Below are 26,784 nucleotides of genomic sequence, written 5' to 3' on the forward strand. Positions count from 1 at the left end.
TGAAATGAACAAGTCCTTTATTAATCTCCCCAAAGGGTGTATCCATGTCTGCTAACTAGCTGGTCAGGCAGAAAGGAGAGAGGGTGAGAGGGAGGAAGGAAGGCAGGTGTTCCCCACTGAAAATGGGCACATTCCCAGAGCATGGATACCATCCATCCATCCATCCACCCTCTCTGGTGAGACAGGGTCTGGGAACAAAGGTCCAGCCCTTGCTCTCTCCCTCCTTCCCTCCCTCCCTCTCCCATCCCTGCTCTGCCTCCACCTGTCCTGGTTGCGGCTTGGGAACAAAGTGGATTCTAAGCAGAAATTTTTTCTGACTCCTGTAGTGGCAGATAAAACAGTGTGAAATGGGGAAACAAACAAAACAAGAGGATATAAACATACATACACAGCAGACGCCCCATATGCACACACACCACAAGCGCTCACTCTTAACTACGAGGTGCAAATACCAAGGGTCCGTACAGTGAAGTGGGTTCAAAGGAAGAGAAGCCGGCAGGCATGGGGCCGGGGCTCAACCTCTCCCAGGAAAGGCCCAGGAACAGCCAAACAAACTCCACATGGAGAAACACAGTTCATTTCCTCAAACTAGGCCGAATTCAGCGGGCGGAAGGAGCTGGTGGAAAAACCCAAAGAGGCACTTGTGTGTAGAGAGAGGAGAGACGGGTCGACAACAGACACAGACATATACACTTTTGCTAGGCATAACCCAACCCAATTACCCGTGAAAGTGAATTGACTGACTCGGGGCCACCACGCTCCACCTCGAGATCGTGGATGTGCCAGGGGTGGGGAGTTTTCAGCCTACAGGACATCCCCTTTCCACAGCTTCTGTACTGCTTCGACGGGGATAAAAAAAGGCCGGGAGAGAGGACCGTGTTTTGGAGAAGCGGAATGTGTCTGTGTGTGACAGTGGGGTGGAGGGGCGTGAGGGCAGGAGAGTGAAGAGGGTACGGGGCGGGGGAACCCCTCGGGAGCTGGGGCCTCCGGCCTGAGGTGTGACAATTGGTGTGACCTTCTCGGGGCAGGCAGTGTCAACGTAGCCGCGCTGGATTCGGTGGCTGACCCTGGGGCCAGGGGTTCAAGTGGCGGGAAGCCAGAGCTTCTGGCTGCTCACCACGTCACTCAGCATCCCTTTAATCTTCAGGAAGTGCCTCTTGAATTCTAACCCGTCACCCTACAAGGAGATGAATGGCAGATGGAGAGTTAAACCCACCCCCAAGACGACACACTCATCTTCTGCCAGGAAAGAGGCGCGGGAGCGGTCACTGGCCCCAGGTCAGGAAACTGCCCTGAGGCTGGGGTGAAGAGACCGACCGGACGCTCCTGTTTACCACCCCCGGGGTGGGTCCCACAGGATAAGGACAAAGCCCAGGCCCCCCGAGGTGACCATCGGACACGACCCCAAGCCCGTGGCCTGCCGGTCCCTGCACCTTCCACAGAGCCAGGGGGGCAGGGGTTCCCGGGACAAGGGCCGCCGAGGCCCCCGTACCTTGGACAGCCGGAAATCCACCAGGATCTTCTCGCCCATCTCCACCAGGTTCACCTTGAAGATCAGTTTGTTGTTTCTCCGGTCCGTCGTCGACACCGTGACCTGAACCCGTTCGGAGGAGACGGGGAGAGCCCACTGTTGGGTAGGGACCGTCTCTATATGTTGCCAACTTGTACTTCCCAAGCGCTTAGTACAGTGCTCTGCACACAGTAAGCGCTCAATAAATACGATTGATTGATTGAGAGACGTTCACCAAAGACGCTTACCAGTTTCTGGCCTAGGGCAGGAGGAGATTTGAGGCGATCTGATTGGACCCGATCCCTGTCTCACCTACTGTTCTCAGCCTAAGCGGCAGGGAGAGCAGGTGCCTTGGCCCCAGGGGAGGAAACTGAGGCTCAGGGAGGTTAAGTGACTCGCCCAAGATCACGCAGCTGGCTGACAGCGGAGGGACTAGAATCCAAGTTTCCTGACTCCCAGCCCCGTGCTCTTTCTACTAGAAATGAGCGGCCTCCCGATTCCTTTGCAGTTGTCCCTCGCGACACAGGGCGGAGAGAGCCGGGGGAACCCGCACCTGGTTCACACAGCTCTTCTTCCAATGGTAGCCCAACTTCTCGCACGTCTCCTTCAGGCAGTGGTAGGACTTATCGGCGTCCAGCTTCGTGAAGAACCGGGTCATTCTCTTAACCAGCCGCTGCCAAGGGTTCTGTGCGACGGGAACACGGGCAAGATCTGTTACAGAGGTCTGTGAGGGGGCAATGACTCCTGCTGCTACTGCCTCGACGCACAGGGCACAGGAGAGGGGCAGCCATCCAGATAACTGGGACCCCCAAGAGGGTAGGGTGGCCGCCGTCCAGGAAAATCGGGACCCCTGGGGAGGGCAGAGGGGTCACCATCCGCATAACTGAGACCCTAAGGTGGAATTTCCAGTCGGGGTCTATGTGAGTCTGTACACTTCTAGAGAATTTGAGGATATACTTGTGCAGAAATGATGAGCAAAAATAAATGAAAACTACCGACCACTACGGACTGAGGACTTGGTTTTACCATTCATCCAGTCAGTCAGTCACATTTATTGAGCACCTACAGTGTACAGAACACCGTACTAACTGCTTGGGAGAGGACAATATGGCAATATAACAGACACACTCCCTGCCCACAACGAGCTTCAGTTTAGAGGGGAAGATGGACAATATAAATAGATAGATTAGAACAGTGCTTTGCACATAGTAAGCGCTTAATAAATGCCATTATTATTATTATTATAAATAAATAGATTACAGATACGGACACAATTGCTGTGGGACTGGGAGGGGAGCGCTTAATAAATGCCATTATTATTATTATTATAAATAAATAGATTACAGATACGGACACAATTGCTGTGGGGCTGGGAGGGGAGCGCTTAATAAATGTCATTATTATTATTATTATAAATAAATAGATTACAGATACGGACACAATTGCTGTGGGGCTGGGAGGGGATGAATAAAGGCAGCAAGTCAGGGCCATACAGAAGGGAAACTGTAATTTTGTTGTGGGGAGGGAAGGTGCCTGTTTATTGTTGCATTGTACTCTCCCAAGCGCTTAGTACAGTGCTCTGCAGACACTAAGCGCTCAATAAATACGATTAAATGAACGAAGAAAAGGAAAAGAGGGCTTAGTCAGGGAAGACCTCCCGTCTCGGTCTGCCTGAGAAAGCACCCCAAGCCTGGTGCCCGGCTGGGGTAAAATGGGGCCCAAAGGGCAGGGTGCAGGAGGAAAAGGCCCTTTTACCTGGGAGGAGCCCGGGGTGGCAAGGAGCTGGCTGTTCAGCAGCATGTGGTCCGGGCAGGCCGGCTGAGAGAAGCTGATGCCCTGAACCAACTTGTCGATGTCGGCGGGGCCGGAGTCGCCCAGGGAGAGCCCCGTGCGAGGCTCGGGCTGGGAGCTGGAGTACTTCACTTTATCTTCGCTGAAACCGGGGAAAACCAGCACATCACGGCCCAACCCCCCCGCCGCCCGCTTCCCCTCCAGCTCCCTCGCCAAACCCCTCATCCACCACCAAGAGCGACTTCACCGTCCTCGGGCCTACGGAAGGGATGACTACCCTCCGCTCCAGTCTGAAACAAATGGGCTCGAGGACCTAAGCCACCAGCGAGGTAGCGCGTGCTCTCTCTCTCCCCTCCTCGCCAGGTTTTGAGAAGAAAAGCACTGGCGGTGGGAGGGGGTCTCTGTAAATTTCCAAGACGCGTGGCACTTGGAGGGGAACGGAAACCAACTGTGCTTTTTCTAGCTGTTGGTAGGATCCAATTTATTTATTTATTTATTTATTTATCTTACTTGTACATTTCTATCCTATTTATTTTATTTTGTTGGTATGTTTGGTTCTGTTCTCTGTCTCCCCCTTTTAGACTGTGAGCCCACTGTTGGGTAGGGACTGTCTCTGTGTGTTGCCAATTTGTACTTCCCAAGCGCTTAGTACAGTGCTCTGCACATAGTAAGCGCTCAATAAATACGGTTGATTGATTGATCCAATCGATCGCCCCGCTGCCCTCCGCCAGCCTGAGGCAGGACTCACCTGAGAGCGCTGCTCACGGGGGAGAAGTCCAAGTTGGAGCGAATGTGCTTGCCAAAGCCCCCGGGGGAGTCCGCCAGGCCGCCCGAAGAGGCCCGGCTCCTTTTCGCAACTGCGGTGGAGGGGAAGGAGAAAAAACACAACAGAAATGTCGCTTTCACAGCTCTCCCCACAACTTCTAACGCTTCCACCTTATAGGGCAACCCCTTCGGGGACTTTGGGTTGGAGGGGACTGTAGGTGACCAAACTTCACTCGGCAGAGTGCGGATGCCAAGCCCCCCGGCCACCCTCAAATCACTTAGGTGCTCTCAGCTGCTGCAGGTGCAGATACAGATATGAATACATTTTCCTGGGATTTTCCTTTATACATTCAATTACCTGTTGGGTTACCTCAACCTGACAGACGTGAACATTCTCCTAAGCAAACTATTTCGTCACAATTTTCAAGCCTGTCTCTCCCCAACTAAGATATAAAGTCCCTGAGGGCAGGGAGATGGGTCGGACTTTTGCTGAATCTCCTCAAATGCTCAGTACAGTGTCTTACACCCAGTGGGTGCTCAACAAACACCATTACAATTACTCCCTCTACCATCAGCAGTCTTATTAGGCTATACAGATTTGCCTCTCGGACCTTCTTCCTCTGGATTAATTCTTATTTCTCTTTTCTTTCCTCTAAGGGTCTCTTCCTTTCCAGCCCTGGGCAGATTTTTTTTTGCTCCCCTCTGGGCCCTCTCCTATCTCCCCCGTCCCTCCCTTGGGGTTCAATCCACCCCGGAGGACTGGCCTCCCAGGAGCTGGATGTCAGTCAGTTGGTCAATTGTATTTATTGAGCGCTTACTGTGTGCAAAGCACTGCACTAAGTGCTTGGGAGAGTATGATATAATGGACACATTCCCTGTCCACAACGAATTTACAGTCTCAATCCACTCCAAGCTTAGCTCTGGTCAGCTGGTGTCCCCCAGACTCTCAAGATCCCAGATCCTGTAATTAGGCCCCCAAGCCTCTCAGCCCGTCACTAGATGTGTCAGCAAGATAAACTCCCTGCGTCTTCCACGTTAGATATCTATTTGCCCAGCACGCTACAACCTTTCTGATAACATAGGGGTTTGAAAAGATTCAGGTCACGGGAAGTCTACAAGAGTGAATCCCAGGCAGAGGGGCCTGGGGATGCTCTCTGAGGATTGTGTCCGGGGAGACCGTGAAAAACTACCCGGTGAGACGTCATGGCAGAGCTCAAGGCAGGGCATGCACATCCCTAAAGAGCCTGGGGGCTGGAGGGTCGGACGTGAGGGGAAGCGACGGGAGCCAAAAGAGCTTCCACGACCTGCCTCGTTCCCCGCTGGACGCCCGTTCACTCTTCCCAGGTCCAAGCTACTTGGCCTGTTGTGTCAAGGTGCTCTCCGTTCTTGGTTCCCACCAAGACCACAAACCTAATTAAGCCCCGTACTTCGCCCCCCACCATCCCCGGCCACGCGATCCAACCGACGGGTACCGTTTTCGGGGATTCTCACCTTTCTTCAGGGGTTTCGTGTACCACCGGTCTTTCTTAATGTCTGGGATGGTGAGCCGTGCCGTCGGGCTCTCGGTCAGGATTTTATGCAGCAGGGCTGAGAAGGCAACAGGCGATCCATTAAACTGGATGCTCCTCCAGGGAAGGGATCATGTCGGCCAGCTCTACTGGAAGCTCCCAAGCACTTAGTACACTACTCTGTTCCCAGAAAATGTTCAACCAACACCACTGACTGATTGCACCAACAGCCGGGCTTCCTGACGGTCTCCCCGACCTGTGGCTTTGGAAGTGCCCCATCCTGGGATTCTGCACCCTCCCGTTCCCTCCTCTCACGAGAAGCAGCGTGGCTCAGTGGAAAGAGCCCGGGCTTGGGAGTTAGAGGTCATGGGTTCAAATCCCGGCTCTGCCAGCTGTGTGACTTGGGGCAAGTCACTTAACTTTTCTGTGCCTCAGCTCCCTCACCTGGAAAATGGGGATGAAGACTGTGAGCCCCATGTGGGACAACCTGATCAACTTGTATCCTCCCCAGCGCTTAGAACAGTGCTTTGCACATAGTAAACGATTAACAAATACCACTATTATTACATAATAGTATATATATGATAAGAATAATATAATAGCATAATAATTACATAACAGTATATATTATGTATATATACTATTTGCCTCCCTCTGGCCTTCCGCCAAGCTAGCTCTCTTCCTCCCTTCAAGGCCCTACTGAGAGCTCACCTCCTCCAGGAGGCCTTCCCAGACTGAGCCCCTTCCTTCCTCTCCCCGTCGTCCCCCTCTCCATCCTCCCCATCTTACCTCCTTCCCTTCCCCACTGCACCTGTATATATGTATATATGTTTGTACATATTTGTTACTCTATTTGCTTATTTATTTTACTTGTACATACCTATTCTATTTATTTTATTTTGTTAGTATGTTTGGTTTTGTTCTCTGTGCCCCCCTTTCAGACTGTGAGCCCACTGTTGGGTAGGGTCTGTCTACGTTGCCAACTTGTACTTCCCAAGCGCTTAGTACAGTGCTCTGCACACAGTCAGCACTCAATAAATACGATTGATGATGATGATATATATGATAATAATAAAATAGTATATAATAATGGCATTTATTAAGTGCTTACTATGTGCAAAGCACTGTTCTAAGCGCTGGGGAGGTTACAAGGTGATCAGCTTGTCCCATGTGGGACACAGTCTTCATTCCCATTTTCCAGATGAGGGAACTGAGGCCCAGAGAAGTGACGTGACTTGCCCAAAGTCACCCAGCTGACAGTTGGCGGAGCTGGGATTTGAACCCACGACCCCTGACTCCAAAGCCCGGGCTCTTTCCACTGAGCCACGCTGCTTCTCATCCCCACAAGGTCAGCTTGCCCCGCCTCGGGCCGGGCCGAGTCAAGATACCCCCGCTGTATTGCAAACTACCAAAGACCTCTGCCGTTATTGGTTTCATTCCCCGGGAAAGCAGAAATGCCCCCCCGAAAGGCTCCCTGCCTCTGCCCCCGGGTGTGCCTGTGGCACAGAGGGCATCGCTAAAGAGCCGGCCGGTGGGGTGGTTAAACTAGTGCCCGAAGCCCCTCGACGGGCACCCCGGGCCTAGCAACACAATCACCAGCTGGGTTCCTGGCAGGAAACTTTTAGACTGTGAGCCCACTGTTGGGTAGGGACTGTCTCTATATGTTGCCAGTTTGTACTTTCCAAGCGCTTAGTACAGTGCTCTGCACATAGTAAGCGCTCAATAAATACGATTGATGATGATGATGATGATGATGATGATGAAAGGTCTTGCTAAAAAAACGGGGAGGCCGAGTGCCTACCTAACGGGGCAGAATCAATCTTTTTCCAAGGTGGGAGGTACGTTTTCTTTTCCTTCCAGTCACAATATTCCTGGCAACTGTCGCTGGGTTGGTCCCACGGCAACTCTAAAAGGAAGGAAGAAAATGAGACGCTGATGAGTGTTGGTGGCCCCTTTTAGACTGTGAGCCCACTGTTGGGTAGGGACCGTCTCTATACGTTGCCAACTTGGACTTCCCAAGCGCTTAGTACAGTGCTCTGCACACAGTAAGCGCTCAATAAATACAATTGATTGATTGATTGATTGATAGACAGAAGGAGCACGGCTCCAGGAGTGAGGAGACCGGGATCCAGCCCTTGCTCCGCCGCTGGTCTGCCGTGTGACCTTGGGCAAGTCATTTAAGTCAGCCCAGACTGAGCCCCCTCCTTCCTCTCCCCATCCCCCTCGCTTTACCTCCTTCCCCTTCCCACAGCACCTGCATATATGTATGTACATATTTATTACTCTATTTTACTTGTACATATTTATTTTATTTGGTTTATATGTTTTGCTTTGTTGTCTGTCACCCCCTTCTAGACTGTGAGCCTGTCGTTGGGTAGGGACCGTCTCTATATGTTGCCAACTTGTACTTCCCAAGCGCTTAGTCCAGTGCTCTGCACACAGTAAGCGCTCAATAAATACCATTGAATGAATGAATGAATGAATGACTGAATTTAACCTCTCTGGGCCTCAGATTCCTCATCTCTTTTAGACTGTGAGCCCACTGTTGGGTAGGGACTGTCTCTATATGTTGCCAACTTGTACTTCCCAAGCACTTAGGCCAGTGCTCTGCACACAGTAAGCGCTCAATAAATACCATTGAATGAATGAATGAATGAATTTATCCTCTCTGGGCCTCAGATTCTTCATCTCTTTTAGACTGTGAGCCCACTGTTGGGTAGGGACTGACTCTATATGTTGCCAACTTGTACTTCCCAAGCGCTTAGTACAGTGCTCTGCCCACAGTAAGCGCTCAATAAATACGATAGATTGATCTCTAAAACGAGGACACGAGAGAGAGCGGAGCTTCTGCATCCAGCCTCGGGATCTTCTATCTATCCCGGTGCCTGGAACTGAATCCACCCTTAACAAACGTTCTCGCCGTTATTAATACTAACGTTACAGGAGAGGGAACTGAGGCTCAGAGAGGTGAAGGGACTTGCCCAAGGCCGCCCAGCGGGCCAGTGGCCAAGTTGGGATGAGAATCCGGGACCCTTGACTCCCAGACTGTGCTCGTTTCGCTCGGCCCATCCCAACGATAAAGATGGTTATTTCCATTCCCTGACCCCAGCAAATCAATCAGTCGTATTTACTGAGCGCTTACTGTGTGCAAAGCACTGTACTAAGCGCTTGGGAAGTACAAGTTGGCAACGTATGGCAGCAAAGAGAGGAGACTTCTCAGACCAAAGGAAGACTGAGAAAAGCGACGGCTCTAATGAGGATTTTAAGAGATTTGAAGGGGGGCAAGAGGCAAGGAGAGGGAGGTGACTGGGAGTGGGGAACAACTGGCCGGGGGGCGGGAGGGGAAGCTAGTCAGCAGCTAGTCCCCCCCCAAGCCTTACCTCCTTCCCCTCCCCACAGCACCTGTATATATGTTTGTACGTATTTATTACTCTATTTATTTATTTTAATTGTACATATTTAGTCTATTTATTTTGTTAATATGTTTTGTTTCGTTGTCTGTCTCCCCCTTCTAGACTGTGAGCCCGCTGTTGGGCAGGAACTGTCTCTAGATGTTGCCAACTTGGACTTCCCAAGCTTCACACAGTAAGCGCTCAATATCATCATCATCATCAATCGTATTTATTGAGCGCTTACTGTGTGCAGAGCACTGTACTAAGCTCTTGGGAAGTACAAGTTGGCAACATATAGAGACAGTCCCTACCCAACAGTGGGCTCACAGTCTAAAAGGGGGAGACAGAGAACAAAACCAAACATACTAACAAAATAAAATAAATAGAATAGATATGTACAAGCAAAATAAATAAATAAATAAATAAATAGAGTAATAAATATGTACAAACATATATACATATATACAGGTGTTGTGGGGAAGGGAAGGAGGTAAGATGGGGGGGATGGAGAGGGGGACGAGGGGGAGAGGAAGAAAGGGGCTGAGTGTGGGAAGGCCTCCTGGAGGAGGTGAGCTCTCAGCAGGGCCTTGAAGGGAGGAAGAGAGCTAGCTTGGCGGATGGGCAGAGGGATTGGGGGCATTCCAGGCCCGGGGGAGGACGTGGGCCGGGGGTTGATGGCGGGACAGGCGAGCACGAGGTACCGTGAGGAGATTAGCGGCGGAGGAGCGGAGGGTGCGGGCTGGGCAGTAGAAGGAGAGAAGGGAGGTGAGGTAGGAGGGGGCGAGGTGATGGACAGCCTGGAAGCCCAGGGGGAGGAGTTTCTGCCTGAATAAATACGATTGAATGAACGAATGAATAATCATAATAATAATCATGGCATTTGTTAAACGCTTACTCTGTGCAAAGCACTGTCCTAAGCACTGGGGAGGTTACAAGGCGATCAGGTTGCCCCATGGGGGGCTCACAGTCTTCATCCCCATTTTACAGATGAGGTAACTGAGGCCCAGAGAAGTGAAGCGACTTGCCCCAAGTCACCCAGCTGACAATTGGCGGGGCCGGGATTTGAACCCATGACCTCTGACGCCAAAGCCCGGGCTCTTTCCAGTGAGCCCCGCTGCTTCTCAATGAATGAACGAGACCAGAGTGGAGACCACCCCTGGCTGTGTTCCGGCCCCTTCAGCCTCAGGCCGTCAGTCAGTCAGTCATATTTACTGAGCGCTTACTGTGTGCAGAGCACTGGACTAAGCGCTTGGGAAGTCCAAGTTGGCAACATAGAGAGACGGTCCCTCCCCAACAGCGGGCTCACAGTCAGTCGTATTTACTGAGGACGTGCTGTGCGCAGAGCACTTGGGAGAGGACACTGTAACAATACATAGCAATATAAATATTGTTATATTCATAAACATAATCATCATCATCAATCGCATTTATTGAGCGCGTACTGTGTGCACAGCACTGTACTAAGCGCTTGGGAAGTACAAATTGGCAACATCAATCAATCAATATATATAAACATATAAACATATAAATAATATAAATAATATATAAATATATATATTTATAAATAAATATAAATAATATAAACAATCAACATATAAACATATTTTATAAACATAAAAAATTTATTAAAATATATATATATATATATATATATATATAACAACAAACATAACAGACACATTCCCTGCCCACAACAAGCTTACGGTCTAGAGGCCCTACTGAGAGCCCACCTCCTTCAGGAGGCCTTCCCAGACTGAGCCCCTTCCTTCCTCTCCCCCTCTCCATCCCCCCATCTTACCTCCTTCCCTTCCCCACAGCACCTGTATATATGTATGTACATATTTATTACTCTATTTATTTATTTTACTTGTACATATCCATTCCATTTATTTTATTTCGTTAGTATGTTTGGTTTTGTTCTCCGTCTCCCCCTTCTAGACTGTGAGCCCACTGTTGGGTAGGGACCGTCTCTAGACGTTGCCAACTTGGACTTCCCAAGCGCTTAGTCCGGTGCTCTGCACACAGTAAGCGCTCGATAAATACGACTGGTGATGATGGTGAAATTAATAAACTGCATTCCAGATACATACGTGCTGTGGGGCTGGGATGGGGGGGGGATAAAGGCAACAAGTCAGGGAAGCGGCGTGGCACGGTGAGCCGCGTTTCTCTCCTTCCCAACAGGACGGAGAGTCGCTGCTTGCTGTGGGCAGGGAATGCGTCTGCTCGCTCGTTACACCGTACTCTCCCAAGTGCTCAGTCCAGTGCTCTCCACACGGTAAGCGCCCCGTAAATATACGACCGACCGTTGGTGGTCCGGGGCCCTTTTCCCAGCGAGGTCACCGGCCGAGCGGGGACTAAAGACCGTCGCCGGCCCCGGGACGGGGCGGCTCGCTTGCCACCCACCTCCGGCCAGCATGGCGGTCAACACGATGCCACACGACCAGACGTCCACCGGCTCGGCCCGGAACTCCTTGCGCTTCAGCAGCTCCGGGGCCACGTAGGGCAGCGTCCCGCACATCTTGTTCAGCAGGCGCTCGCGGTGGTTGTGCCGGAACACCGTGGCCAGGCCGAAGTCCGAGATCTTGAGGTTATCTGGGGGCGAAGGCGCGCGGGGCCCCCGGGGTCCTTCTCGGGACGCCTTTCTCCGCCACTTCACCCTCTAGCCTGTAAGCCCGCTGCGGGCAGGGAACCTGCCTGCCGATTCTGTCGCACTCCCCGCGCTTCGTGCGGGATTCGGCACGCAGTAGGCGCTCAATAAATACCGTCGATGACGACTTAAGTTGACAGGCGGCCCCCGGCTACACCGGTTGGGGAGCGAGTCTGGGGCCACCGCGGCCGCTAATAATAATCATCAATCAATCAATCATATTTATTGAGCGCTTACTATGTGCAGAGCACTGTACTAAGCGCTTGGGAAGTACAAATTGGCAACATATAGAGACAGTCCCTACCCGACATTGGGCTCACAGTCTAAATAATAATTAATAATAATAATAATAATGTTGGTATTTGTTAAGCGCTTACTATCTGCAAAGCACTGTTCTAAGCGCTGGGGGAGATCCAAGGTAACCAGGTTGGTCCCACGAGGGGCTCACGGTCTTCATCCCCATTTTACAGATGAGGGAACTGAGGCCCAGAGAAGTGAAGTGACTTGCCCAAAGTCACTAGGACTCGAGGGGAGAGGTCCACCGGGCTTTCTTCGCCCTGCCTTTCGGCCAGCCCCTCCCTCAGATTTCTTCCCGTAGGCGAGCCTGTGTGTGCCTGTCGTTGTAGTATTTGTTAATAATAATGATGGTTTTTGCTAAGCGCTTACTATGTGCCAAGCACTGTTCTAAGTGCTGGGGTAGATATGAGGTAATCAGGTTGTCATCATCATCATCATCAATCATATTTATTGAGCGCTTACTGTGTGCAGAGCACTGTACTAAGCGCTTGGGAGGTACAAGTTGTGGTTGTCCCACATGGAGCTCACAGTCTTAATCCCCATTTTCCAGATGGGGTAACTGAGGCACCGAGAAGCCACGTGACTTGTCCAAGGTCACCCAGCTAAGTGGCAGAGGTGGGATTAGAACCCACGACCTCTGACTCCTAAGCCCAGGCTCTTTCCACTAAGCTACGCTGCTTCTCTAAGTTAAGTGATTGCTACGTGTCAAGCACCACGCTGAACACTGGGATGGATAATAATAATAATGATGATGATGGCATTTGTTAAGCGCTTACTATGTGCAAAGCACCGTTCTAAGTGCTGGGGAGGTTACAAGGTTATCAGGTTGTCCCACGGGGGGCTCACAGTCTTCATCCCCATTTTACAGATGAGGTAACTGAGGCACAGAGAAGTGACTTGCCCAAAGTCACACAGCTGACAATGGGCGGAGCCAGGATTTGAACCCATAATAATAATAATGTTGGCATTTGTTAAGCGCTTACTATGTGCAAAGCACTGTTCTAAGCGCTGGGGGGGATACAAAGTGATCAGGTTGTCCCATGTGGGGTTCACAGTCTTAATCCCCATTTTACAGATGAGGTAACTGAGGCTCAGAGAAGTTAAGTGAATTGCCCAAGGTCACACAGCAGACACGTGGAGCCGGAATTCGAACCCATGACCTCTGACTCCAAAGCCCGGGCTCTTTCCACTGAGCCACGCTGCTTCTCTTCCACGCTAATACACGCTAATCAGATTGGGCACAGTCCCTGTCCCACTTGGGGCTCACGGTCTTTCACGGAGGTACAGCCCCGGGCCCGAGTGTCCGAGGACCGGGGTTCGAATCCCAGCTCTGTCGCTTGCCTGCCGTGTGACCTGGGGCAAGTCAACCAATCAATCAATCGTATTTATTGAGCACTTACTGTGTGCAGAGCACTGTACTAAGCGCTTGGGAAGTACAAGTCGCCTCACTCCTCTGAGCCTCGGTCTCCTCACCGTCAGATGGGGATTTAATATCTGCTTTCCCTCTACCTCGGACTGTGTCCGGCCTAATTATCTTGGACCCTCCCGAGCGCTTAGCTCAGTGCTTGACGCATAGTAAGTCTTACAAATACCACAGTTAGCACAGCATTCGATCAGTTTCCCCTTCCCACCTCATCACGCTGTTTTTCTACAACAATCCAGCCTGCAGCCGTCGCTCCTCCAATGCCAACCTTCTTGTATATATGTTTGTACATATTTATTACTCTATTTATTTATTTTATTTGTACATATCTATTCTATTTATTTTATTTTGTTAGTACCTCCAGGAGGCCTTCCCAGACTGAGCCCCTTCCTTCCTCTCCCCCTCGTCCCCCTCTCCATCCCCCCCATCTTACCTCCTTCCCTTCCCCACAGCACCTGTATATATGTATATATATATATATTTATTACTCTATTTATTTATTTATTTATTTTACTTGTACATAGCTATTCTATTATTTTGTTAGTATGTTTGGTTTTGTTCTCTGTCTCCCCCTTTTAGACTGTGAACCCGCTATTGGGGAGGGACTGTCCCTATATGTTGCCAATTTGTACTTCCCAAGCGCTTAGTACAGTGCTCTGCACATAGTAAGCGCTCAATAAATACGATTGATGATGATCTGACTATTACCCTCCACCGCTTCAAAGCCTTTTTGACGACCCACCTCCTCCAAGAGGCCTTCCCTGACTAGGCTGTCTGTTCCTCTTCTCCCATTCCCTTCTTTGTCGCCCTGACGTGCTCCCTTTATTCATCCCCCCTTCCAGCCTCTCAGCACTTATGCCCCAATAATAATAATAATAATAATGATGGCATTTATTAAGCGCTTACTATGTGCCAAGCACTGTTCTAAGCGCTGGGGAGGTTACAAGACTGGGGGGCTCAGTCTTCATCCCCACTTTACAGATGAGGGAACTGGGGCACAGAGAAGTGACTTACGGCTGACAGCTGGCGGAGCCGGGATTGGAACCCATGACTTCTGACTCCCAAGCCCGGGCTCCTTCCGCTGAGCCATGCTGCTTCTCTGTAATTTATCTCCCCCTCTAGACTGGAAGCTCGTTGCGGGCGGGGGATGTCTCTGTTTAGTGTTAAACTGTACTCTCCCAAGGGTTTAGTACAGTGCTCTGCACACTAATTGTATTCTCCCAAGCGCCTAGTACAATACTCTGGACACCATAATACTCCCCCTCGCCCCCTTCTCCATCCCTCCCATCTTACCTCCTTCCCTTCCCCACAGCACCTGTATATATGTATATATGGTTTGCACATATTTATTACTCTATTTATTTTACTTGTACATATCTATTCTATTTATTTTATTTTGTTAGTGTGTTTGGTTTTGTTCTCTGTCTCCCCCTTTTCGACTGTGAGCCCACTGTTGGGTAGGGACTGTCTCTATATGTTGCCAACCTGTACTTCCCAAGCGCTTAGTCCAGTGCTCTGCACACAGTAAGCGCTCAATAAATACGATTGATGATGACGATGATAAGCGCTCAACAAATACGACCGACTGCTCTGCCCACAGTAAGCGCCAAATAAACACCGCCGGCGGCCCTGGAGTTGGCCGCCTGATGAGACGGGCCTCGCGCTTACCTCTTTCATCGAGCAGAAGGTTCTCCGGCTTAATATCCCGGTGGGTAATCCCGATGCCGTGCAGGTAGACCTGCAGAGAGCCGAGGGAGGAGACAATTTACATCCGCGTCGCCTGGGCCGGAGGAGAAGACGAAACCAAAGACGGGCCGGGGCCCGGACACCTACCACGCCGGCCATAAGTTGGTGGAAGAACTTTTGGGCCTCAGGTTCGGGCATCCCCACGTCGGGCTCTAAAGGGAGTCATTGGGGAGGGTTTCAGTCATCGCGGATAAAACTGCAGGCTTTACAGCGATTCGGGAGCTGGATGGCCGGCTCTGCCGGCCAAAAAATACATCCCAGGCTACGGCTGTACTCTCCCACGCGCTTGGCTCAGTGGACTGCACACAGTGGGCGCTCAGCAAATACCAGGACGACGACGACGACCACTACTACTAACGGACAGGGCTATGGACTGCTGTCCCGAAGGGCGATGATCCAGCTCTGGCTGAGCATCTCCCTTCTCTCCTTCTCCAGCCCAGCCCGCACCCTCCGCTCCTCCGCCGCTAATCTCCTCACCGTACCTCGTTCTCGCCTGTCCCGCCATCGACCCCCGGCCCACGTCATCCCCCGGGCCTGGAATGCCCCCAATCCCTCTGCCCATCCGCCAAGCTAGCTCTCTTCCTCCCTTCAAGGCCCTGCTGAGAGCTCACCTCCTCCAAGAGGCCTTCCCAGACTGAGCCCCTTCCTTCCTCTCCCCCTCGTCCCCCTCTCCATCCCCCCATCTTACCTCCTTCCCTTCCCCACAGCACCTGTACATATGTATGTACATATTCATTACTCTATTTATTTATTTATTTTACTTGTACATTTCTATCCTATTTATTTTATTTTGTTGGTATGTTTGGTTCTGTTCTCTGTCTCCCCCTTTTAGACTGTGAGCCCACTGTTGGGTAGGGACTGTCTCTATGTGTTGCCAATTTGTACTTCCCAAGCGCTTAGTACAGTGCTCTGCACATAGTAAGCACTCAATAAATACGATTGATTGATTGATTGATTGATTTTATTTTGTTAGTATGTTTGGTTTTGTTCTCTGTCTCCCCCTTTTAGACTGTGAGCCCACTGTTGGGTAGGGACTGTCTCTATATGTTGCCAGTTTGTACTTCCCAAGCGCTTAGTACAGTGCTCTGCACATAGTAAGCGCTCAATAAATATGACTGATTGATTGATTGATTGATTGAGCAACCTGGCTCGGTGAGACATTAGACCAGTCACTTAATAATCGAGATGGTATTTGTTGAGCGCTTCTTGGGGGCCAAGCACTGTGCGGCGTGGCTCGGTGGAAAGAGCCCGGGCTTGGGAGTCGGAGGTCAAGGGTTCAAATCCCAGCCCCGCCAATTGCCGGCTGGGTGACTCTGGGAAAGTCACTTCACTTCTCTGGGCCTCAGTTCCCTCGTCTGTAAAATAGGGATTAAGACTGTGAGCCCCCCGTGGGACAACCTGATCACCTTTACAGCGCTTCGAACCGTGCTTTGCACGTAGTAAGCGCTTAACATTACGATTACTAAGTGCTGGGGAACGGACACGATCACCCCTGTCCTGCACGGGGCTCATGGTCAAAGAGGGAAGGATGGCAGGTGTGTGACCTCCATTTTACAAAGGAGGGAACCGGGGCCCAGAGAGGTCAAGTGACCGGCCCAAAGCCACACAGCAGGGCTGAAAACTCAGGTTTCTGCCTTCCGGCCCTTTAGTTTCCCCTTAGGCCACGCTGTTTCCTACTCCATTTACCCCTCCCGAAAAGACCTTTCACTCCTCCCTCCTGAGCCCTTCCCGGTGAAGTCGAGGTGGGCGAATGCTAGCCAATTCCATCTTCAATCGGTGGGCTTTACTGAGTGAGCGCTTCCCGGGCGCCGAGCCCTGTACTAAGCGCTTAGCACCAAGCCACTCAGTTTGACAGACCCAACGCCCCAGACTTCAGAAGTGAGAAGCCTGAAGTGGGCCAACGTGGTCCTCCAGAGAAACCGGGCATTTGTGAGACTCTTCCTTCACCTACTCCTCTGATTTCCCTCGCCCACCCCTCTCTCCTTCCGCCTGATCATCATCATCAATCATATTTATTGAGCGCTTACTGTGTGCAGAGCACTGTACTAAGCGCTTGGGAAGTACAAGTTGGCAACAGATAGAGACAGTCCCTACCCAACGGTGGGCTTACAGCCCGCCTGATAGTCGGGGATCGCTCCCGTCCTAATTTTCCAGAGCTCCGGTCAGCTATCAAGCGGCTCCATTATCATGGAATCAAATATCAGATCCCAAGAAAGCCAAAAATCTCTCCGGTCCCCCCCCGGGGCCTCCGGTGCGCACCTATCCGGTCGAAGAGCTCTCCCCCGCTGCAGTACTCCAGAAACAGGTACTGGATGTTGCCTTCTCGCCGGTGCCCGTAGAATTTCACTATGTTCTCGTGGTTCAGCATTTTATTGATGCAGATCTCTTTCTTGATGTTTTCGGGGCAGTCCGCGGCCCGCTTCATGTCCACGATCTTCACGGCCACCGCCTCTTCTGTTCGCCTGTTCACTGCCAGCTGGACTCTGAAAAGGATGAGCAAAGCGGTCGATTTCTGACACTTTCCTGCCCGGTTGTGCGGGATTGGCCAGTGTCTTCCAAAATTGATGGCTCCCTCCCCATTTCTCCTTCGATATGAAGGGCCGGAGCTCGGGACACCCCGGAGAAGCTTTGTGCCACGGGCCAAGAAGAGGTCCCGTATGCCGCTCAGACTCCGGTGTTCTGTTCCAAACCAACGGGCTGGGCAGATGAGCCCAAGAAGAAGCTACTCTTTGGTCAATCAGTAATAATAATAATAATAATAGTGGTATATGTTGAGTGCTTACTAATGTCAAGAGCTGTTCCAACTGCTGGGGTAGAGACAAGCTAAACAGGTTGAACGCAGTCCCTGTCCCATATGGGGCTCATGGTCTTAACCCCCATTTTACTGATGGGGTAACTGAGGCACAGAGAAGAGAAGTAGAGCAGCAGCGTGACTCAGTGGATGAGTGCTTACTATGTGTCAAGAGCTGTTCCAACTGCTGGGGTAGAGACAAGCTAAACAGGTTGAACGCAGTCCCTGTCCCACATGGGGCTCATGGTCTTAACCCCCATTATACCGATGAGGTAACTGAGGCAAAGAGAAGTGAAGTAGAGCAGCAGCGTGGCTCAGTGGAAAGAGCCCGGGCTTTGGAGTCGGAGGTCATGGGTTCGAATCCTGGCCCCGCCACCTGTCTCTGTCTCCCCCTATTAGACTGTGAGCCCACTGTTGGGTAGGGACTGTCTCTATATGTTGCCAACTTGGACTTCCCAAGCGCTTAGTACAGTGCTCTGCACACGGTAAGCGCTCAATACGATTGATTGATTGTCAGCTGGGTGACTTCGGGCAAGTCACTTCCCTTCTCCGAGCCTCAGTTCCCTCATCTGTAAAATGGGGATTAAGACTGTGAGCCCCCCGTGGGACAACCTGTTCTCCTTGTAACCTCCCCAGCGCTTAGAACGGTGCTTTGCACATAGTAAGCGCTTAATACATGCCATCATTATTATTATTATTAAGTAACTTGTCCAAGACGAGTAGTGGAACCGGGAATTGAACCCAGGTCCTTCTGATTTCCAGGCCCTGCGCTCCAACCACTAGACCCTTGTCTGCTGTGTGCCCTTGGGCAAGTCACTTCACTTCTCTGCGCCGCAATTTCCGCAACTGCAAAATGGGGATTCAATGCCTGTTCCCTCTCTTTCTTAGACCGGGAGCCCCGTGTGAGACAGGGTCTTAACCCCCATTTTACCGATGAGGTAACTGAGGCACAGACAAGTGAAGTGACTTGTCCAAGGTCCCACAGCAGACGAGTAGTGGAGCCGGGAATTGAACCCAGGTCCTTCTGATTTCCAGGCCCTGCGCTCCAACCACTAGACCCTTGTCTGCTGTGTGCCCTTGGGCAAGTCACTTCACTTCTCACCTGTCCCGCCATCGACCCCCGGCCCACGTCATCCCCCGGGCCTGGAATGCCCCCAATCCCTCTGCCCATCCGCCAAGCTAGCTCTCTTCCTCCCTTCAAGGCCCTGCTGAGAGCTCACCTCCTCCAGGAGGCCTTCCCACACTGAGCCCCTTCCTTCCTCTCCCCCTCGTCCCCCTCTCCATCCCCCTCATATTACCTCCTTCCCTTCCCCACAGCACCTGTATATACGTATATATGTTTGTACATATTTATTACTCTATTTATTTTAGTTGTACATTTATTTTACTTGGAGAAGCAGCATGGCTCAGTGGAAAGAGCCCGGGCTTTGGAGTCAGAGGTCATGGGTTCAAATCCCGGCTCCGCCAATTGTTAGCTGGGTGACTTTGGGCAAGTCACTTCACTTCTCTGTGCCTCAGTTCCCTCATCTGTAAAATGGGGATTAAGACTGTGAGCCCCACATGGGACAACCTGATCACCCTGTAAGCTCTCCAGCGCTTAGAACAGTGCTTTGCACATAGTAAGCACTTAATAAATGCTATCATTATTATATCTATTCTATTTATTTCATTTTGTCAGTATGTTTGGTTTTGTCCTCTGTCTCCCCCTTTTAGACTGTGAGCCCACTATTGGGTAGGGACCGTCTCTATACGTTGCCAACTTGTACTTCCCCAGCGCTTAGTCCAGTGCTCCGCACACAGTAAGCGCTCAATAAATACGACTGATCGATTGATTCTCTGCGCCTCCATTTCCTCAACTGCCAAATGGGGACTCAATGCCTGTTCCCTCTCTTTCTTAGACCGGGAGCCCCGTGTGAGACGGGGACAGTGCCCAGGCTGATTAACCTGCATCTACCCCAGGGCTCAGAACAGTGCTTGGCGCACAGTAACGAATATTAACGAACGTTATTAAAAACAAAACCAGCTTGTAGAGTTGCTTCCCCGAGAGGGCTCGGGATGAGACCACCAAGGGAGGGGGTTGGGGGAAGGACGGCTGGTACTTACTCTCCGTAAGCGCCTTCCCCTAACGTCTGGACCAGGTCCCAGTCTTCCACAAAGGGCACCGCCATGCCCTCCGCGGTACCCGGTCTGCGGGCAACGGACACAGAGAGATAAACGCCATTACATCAGAGCACCGTTCGAAAAGCGCGGCCCTCCTACCCACCTCCAACACCGGTCTCCTCCTCGACTCCTTCCGCTCCATCCCGCGGCCAATTCTTCCACCAGTGCTCCGGGGTTTTCCACGGCTGATCCCTGCCTCACCCTCCCGGCCCCCTGACATACTCTCGTGGGGGCAAGAGGGCAAATGCAGTCCATAACGCCTCAAAACATTTTCTTTTCCACGCCTTACCTTTCACTTCAATCAAAATCCACAATATTTATTGAGCACTATGCGGAACACTGTACTGAACACCTGAAAGAGTACAAATGAGTTGGCAGGCACGATTCCTGTCCTCCCCAAGCATACAGTCTAGCAATTATAGTTTGATACCAGGTTTTTTTTACGGCATTTATTAAGCACTTAAGTCTGGCAATTATAGTTTATTTGAAATTTTATGGCATTTATTAATCCTGTCCTCCCCAAGCATACAGTCTAGCAATTATAGTTCGATATCAGTTTTTTTTACGGTATCTACTAAGCACTTAAGGTTGAAATAGCCTCTCTCTTCTATATCGCCAAGAGCCTCCTCTTTAAAATCATCACCAATCGTATTTATTGAGCGCTTACTGTGTGCAGAGCACTGGACTAAGCGCTTGGGAAGTCCAAGTTGGCAACATATAGAGACAGTCATCATCATCATCAATCGTATCTATTGAGTGCTTACTGTGTGCAGAGCACTGGACTAAGCGCTTGGGAAGTCCAAGTTGGCAACATATAGAGACAGTCATCATCATCATCAATCGTATTTATTGAGCGCTTACTGTGCGCAGAGCACTGGACTAAGCGCTTGGGAAGTCCAAGTTGGCAACATCTAGAGACAGTCCCTACCCAACAGTGGGCTCACAGTCTAAAAGGGGGAGACAGAGAACAAAACCAAACATACTAACAAAATAAAATAAATAGAATAGATATGCACAAGTAAAATAAATAAATAGAGTAATAAATATGTACAAACATATATCCATATATACAGGTGCTGTGGGGAAGGGAAGGAGGTAAGATGCGGGGGACGGAGAGGGGGACGAGGGGGAGAGGAAGGAAGGGGAAATCAAGGAAAATCAACAACGTTTATTGAGCACTATGCAGAGCACTGTACTAAACACTTGAAAGAGTACAAATGAGTTGGCAGGCACGATTCCTGTCCTCCCCAAGCATACAGTCTAGCAATTATAGTTTGATACCAGTTTTTTTTATGGCATTTATTAAGCACTTAAGTCTGGCAATTATAGTTTATTTCAAATTTTATGGCATTTATTCTCCCCAAGCATACAGTCTAGCAATTATAGTTTGATATCAGTTATTTTTACGGCACTTATTAAGCACTTAAGGTTCCCTGCTTGAAATAGCCTCTCTCTTCTATATCGCCAAGAGCCTCCTCTTTAAAATCATCACCAATCGTATTTATTGAGCGCTTACTGTGTGCAGAGCACTGGACTAAGCGCTTGGGAAGTCCGAGTTGGCAACATATAGGGACGGTCATCATCATCATCAATCGCATTTATTGAGCGCTTACTGTGTGCAGAGCACTGGACTAAGCGCTTGAGAAGTCCAAGTTGGCAACATATAGAGACTGTCATCATCATCATCAATCGTATTTATTGAGCGCTTACTGTGTGCAGAGCACTGGACTAAGCGCTTGGGAAGTCCAAGTTGGCAACATCTAGAGACAGTCCCTACCCAACAGTGGGCTCACAGTCTAAAAGGGGGAGACAGAGAACAAAACCAAACTTACTAACAAAATAAAATAAATACAATAGATATGTACAAGTTAAATAAATAAATAAATAAATAAAAAGAGTAATAAATCTGTACAAACATATATACATATATACAGGTGCTGTGGGGAAGGGAAGGAGGTAAGATGTGGGGGACGGAGAGGGTGACGAGGGGGAGAGGAAGGAAGGGGAAATCAAGGGGAAGGAAAATCAACAACGTTTATTGAGCACTATGCAGAGCACTGTACTAAACACTTGAAAGAGTACAAATGAGTTGGCAGGCACGATTCCTGTCCTCCCCAAGCATACAGTCTAGCAATTATAGTTTGATATCAGTTTTTTTTACGGCATCTATTAAGCACTTAAGGTTCCCTGCTTGAAACAGCCTCTCTCTTCTATATCGCCAAGAGCCTCCTCTTTAAAATGGAGTCCAGCGCTTAGAATCAATCAATCAATCGTATTTACTGAGCGCTTACTGTGTGCAGGGCACTGTACTAAGCGCTTGGGAAGTACAAGTTGGAAATGAAAGGCCCCGCTGGGATTTGAACACAAGATCTCCTGTTCAGTAGGCAGGCACTTCAACCAACTAAGCCACAGAGCCCAGAGCTTAGAACAGTGCCCAGCGCTTAGAACGGTGCTTTGCACAGAGTAAGCACTTAATAAATGCCATTATTATTTTTATTATTACTTAGTAAAGCTGAGCCGGGGAGGTTCTTTAAATTTTAAATGCCTCTGAAGGAATTTAGATACCTCTCCCCCTTCTAGACTGTGAGCCCGTTGTCGGGTAGGGACCGTCTCTGTTATGTTGCCAACTTGTACTTCCCAAGCGCTTAGTACAGTGCTCTGCACATAGTAAGCGCTCAATAAATACGATTGAATGAATGAATGAATGAATGCAAAGCACTGTTCTAATCTGTTGCCTCAGCTAGACTGTAAGTTCCTTGAGGGTTAGGGGTTTTTTTTAATATGGTATTTGTTAAGTGCTTACTATGTACCAGGCTCTGTACTAAGCACTGGGGTAGATACAAGCTAATCAGGTTGGCCACGGTAAAGCCGGTCCCACAGAGGGCTCACAATCTTAATCCCCATTTTACAGATGAGGTACCTGAGGCACAGAGAGGTTAAATGACTTGCCCAAGGTCACACAGCGCCCAAGCGGCAGAGTCGGGATTAGAACCCAAGCCCTTCTGACTCTCGGGCCTGTGCTCTACCCACTCAGCTGCTTCTCTTGTCTAAACAACTTTTAAACAACTTTTAGACAACTGTGCTCTGCACAGTAAGCACTCAATGCTTTGCACATAGTAAGGTCTTAATAAATGCCATTATTATTACTGTACTTCCAAAGCGCTTAGTCCAGTGCTCTGCACACAGTAAGCGCTTAATAAATGCCATTATTATTATTATTATTACTGTACTTCCCAAGCGCTTAGTCCAGTGCTCTGCACACAGTAAGCGCTCACTAAATACGACTGAATGAATGAACAGTGCTCTGCACATAGTAAGCGCTCACTAAATACGATTTAATGAATGAATGAACTGTGCTCTGCACATAGTAAGCGCTTAATAAATGCCATTATTATTACTGTACTTCCCAAGCGCTTAGTCCAGTGCTCTGCACACAGTAAGCGCTCACTAAATACGATTGAATGAATGAATGAACAATGCTTTGCACATAGTAAGCGCTTAATAAATACCATTATCATTGTACTTCCCAAGCGCTTAGTCCAGTGCTCTGCACACAGTAAGCGCTTAATAAATACCATTATTATCATTGTACTTCCCAAGAGCTTAGTCCAGTGCTCTGCACACAGTAAGCGCTTAATAAATACCATTATCATTGTACTTCCCAAGCGCTTAGTCCAGTGCTCTGCACACAGTAAGCGCTTAATAAATACCATTATTATCATTGTACTTCCCAAGAGCTTAGTCCAGTGCTCTGCACACAGTAAGCGCTTAATAAATGCCACAATTATCATTATTATTACTGTACTTCCCAAGCGCTTAGTCCAGTGCTCTGCACACAGTAAGCGCTCACTAAATACGATTGAATGAATGAATGAATGAAGGGACTCGGCCAAAGTCACCCAGCTGACAGTTGGCGGGGGCCGGGATTTGAACCCACGACCTCTGACTCCCAAGCCCGGGCTCTTTTCCACTGAGCCACGCATCACGATGTGCATGATGATCTATAATAATAATAATATAATAATGATGGCATTTATTAAGCGCTTACTATGTGCAAAGCACTGTTCTAAGCGCTGGGGAGGTTACAAAGTCCCACTGGGGGCTCACAGTCTTAATCCCCATTTTCCAGATGAGGCAACTGAGGCCCAGAGAAGTGAAGTGATTTGCCCCAAGTCACCCAGCTGACAGTTGGCGGGGGCCAGGATTTGAACCCACGACCTCTGACTCCCAAGCCCGGGCTCTTTTCCACTGAGCCATGCATCACGATGTGCATGATGATCTATAATAATAATAACAATGGCATTTATTAAGCGCTTACTATGTGCAAAGCACTGTTCTACGCGCTGGGGAGGTTACAAAGTCCCACGGGGGGCTCACAGTCTTAATCCCCATTTTCCAGATGAGGCAACCGAGGCCCAGAGAAGTGAAGTGACTTGCCCCAAGTCACCCAGCTGACAGTTGGCGGGGGCCGGGATTTGAACCCACGACCTCTAACTCCCAAGCCCGGGCTCTTTTCCACTGAGCCACGCATCACAATGTGCATGATGATCTATAATAATAATAATAATAATGGCATTTATTAAGCGCTTACTATGTGCAAAGCACTGTTCTAAGCGCTGGGGAGGTTACAAAGTCCCACGGGGGGCTCACAGTCTTAATCCCCATTTTCCAGATGAGGCAACTGAGGCCCAGGGAAGTGAAGTGACTTGCCCCAAGTCACCCAGCTGACAGTTGGCGGGGGCCGGGATTTGAACCCACGACCTCTGACTCCCAAGCCCGGGCTCTTTTCCACTGAGCCACGCATCACAATGTGCATGATGATCTATAATAATAATAATAATAATGGCATTTATTAAGCGCTTACTATGTGCAAAGCACTGTTCTAAGCGCTGGGGAGGTTACAAAGTCCCACGGGGGGCTCACAGTCTTAATCCCCATTTTCCAGATGAGGCAACCGAGGCCCAGAGAAGTGAAGTGACTTGCCCCAAGTCACCCAGCTGACAGTTGGCGGGGGCCGGGATTTGAACCCACGACCTCTGACTCCCAAGCCAGGGCTGTTTTCCACTGAGCCACGCATCACGATGTGCATGATGATCTATAATAATAATAATAATCATGGCATTTATTAAGCGTTTACTATGTGCAAAGCACTGTTCTAAGCGCTGGGGAGGTTACAAAGTCCCACGGGGGGCTCACAGTCTTAACCCCCATTTTCCAGATGAGGCAACTGAGGCCCAGAGAGGTGAAGTGACTTGCCCCAAGTCACCCAGCCGACAAGTGGCGGAGGCGGGATTTGAACCCACAACCTCTGACTCCAAAGCCCGGGCTCTTTCCACTGAGCCACGTTGTGCTCAATAAATCATCATCAATCGTATTTATTGAGCGCTTACTATGTGCAGAGCACTGTACTAAGCGCTTGGGAAGTACAAATTGGCAACATATAGAGACGGTCCCTACCCAACAGTGGGCTCACAGTCTCAATAAATACGATTGATTGATTGATTAATAAAATAAACCATGTGCACGATGATAGTAGCATCGTTGATAAAATAAACGGAGGGGGGAGGGTATGTGATGGCGAACTGCACTTTGCAAGCGGTTGTTGCAGTGGTGTGCAGGGCCGGTGGGCGCTCAGTAAATAGGCGCGGGTGAGGGAATGAGGGGGCTGGGGGTTGCGCCCTGCAGCCCCCCCAGCAGGGCCGGTCCCGTGCGGGGGCCCCCGACCCAAATCTCACCGTGTCTGCGGGTCTCCTCAGCTCGCCTCAGGCCCCCTCAGGCCGCCGCCATTGCTCAAAACCGCTTCCCGCCAAAATTCGCCGCGCCCCTCGTTGCCGGAAAAGCGCGCGCCCCGGCCGGAAGGCCCCTCCCCCCCGCCTAGGCCGCAGCCTCGGCCTTTCCTGAGCGAGGGGGCGGGGGACGGGGCAGGGAGGCCGGGGGGCGGGGGAACGGAGGGACGGGGATTGGCCGCGCGCAAGCCTCAGGACTAGGCCGAGGCCTCGGACTTTCCTGAGCGAGGGGACGGGGGACGGGGGAACGGAGGGCCGGGGATCGGCCGCGCCCAAGCCTCAGGATTAGGCCGCAGCCTCGGCCTTTCCTGAGCGTGGGGCCGGGGGACGGGGGAACGGAGGGACGGGGATTGGCCGCGCCCAAGCCTCAGGACTAGGCCGAGGCCTCGGCCTTTCCTGAGCGAGGGGCCAGGGGACGGGGCAGGGAGGCCGGGGGACGGGGGAACGGAGGGACGGGGATTGGCCGCGCCCGAGCCTCAGGACTAGGCCGCGGCCTCGGACTTTCCTGAGCGAGGGGACGGGGGACGGGGCATGGAGACCGGGGATTGGCCGCCCCTAGGCCCCAGCCTCGGCCTCTCCTGAGCGAGGGGCCGGGGATTGGCCGTGCCTGCACCTCAGGCCTAGGCCGCAGCCTCGGCCTTTCCTGAGCGAGGGGCCGGAGGACGGGACATGGAGGCCTGTGGACAAGGGACCGGAGGGCCGGGGATTGGCCGCTCTCGCGCCTCAGGCCTAGGCCGCAGCCTCGGCCTTTCCTGAGTGAGGGGCTGGGGAGCGGGGCGTGGAAGCCGGGGGGACGGAGATTGGCCGCACCGAGGCCTTGGCCTTTCCTGAGCGAGGGGCCGGGGCATGGAGGCCGGAGGGCCGGGGATTGGCCACGCCTAGGCCTCAGCCTCGGCCTTTCTTGAGTGAGGGGCCCGGGGGCCGGGGCATAATAATAATGGTATTTGTTAAGTGCTTACTATGTGCAA

At 50.8% G+C, this 26,784-nt stretch overlaps 1 protein-coding gene across 3 annotated transcripts; it reads right to left on the reverse strand.

Annotated features, from left to right (window-relative positions):
- CHEK1 (checkpoint kinase 1) lies at positions 1 to 25,837 on the reverse strand. 3 transcript variants are annotated; one of them, XM_038754730.1, is made up of 14 exons: positions 25,766 to 25,837; positions 19,974 to 20,057; positions 17,339 to 17,562; positions 15,167 to 15,231; positions 15,002 to 15,071; positions 11,370 to 11,558; positions 7,376 to 7,480; positions 5,558 to 5,653; positions 4,050 to 4,158; positions 3,266 to 3,443; positions 2,064 to 2,195; positions 1,493 to 1,594; positions 1,118 to 1,177; positions 1 to 616 (listed from the first exon to the last, which is right to left on the reverse strand). In XM_038754730.1, exons 2-14 carry the CDS (start codon positions 20,036 to 20,038, stop codon positions 584 to 586), a joined length of 1,428 nt encoding a protein of 475 aa, XP_038610658.1. In that variant the 5' UTR covers positions 20,039 to 20,057; positions 25,766 to 25,837; the 3' UTR covers positions 1 to 583. The 3 variants fall into 3 exon arrangements, with proteins under 3 accessions (XP_038610658.1, XP_038610657.1, XP_038610659.1); XM_038754729.1 differs by having other exon boundaries at positions 1 to 1,177; XM_038754731.1 differs by lacking the exon at positions 11,370 to 11,558 and having other exon boundaries at positions 1 to 1,177.
- Positions 25,838 to 26,784: the final 947 nt, after the last annotated feature.

Source organism: Tachyglossus aculeatus, chromosome 11 (assembly GCF_015852505.1).
Source record: "Tachyglossus aculeatus isolate mTacAcu1 chromosome 11, mTacAcu1.pri, whole genome shotgun sequence".
Lineage (NCBI taxonomy): Eukaryota > Metazoa > Chordata > Mammalia > Monotremata > Tachyglossidae > Tachyglossus > Tachyglossus aculeatus.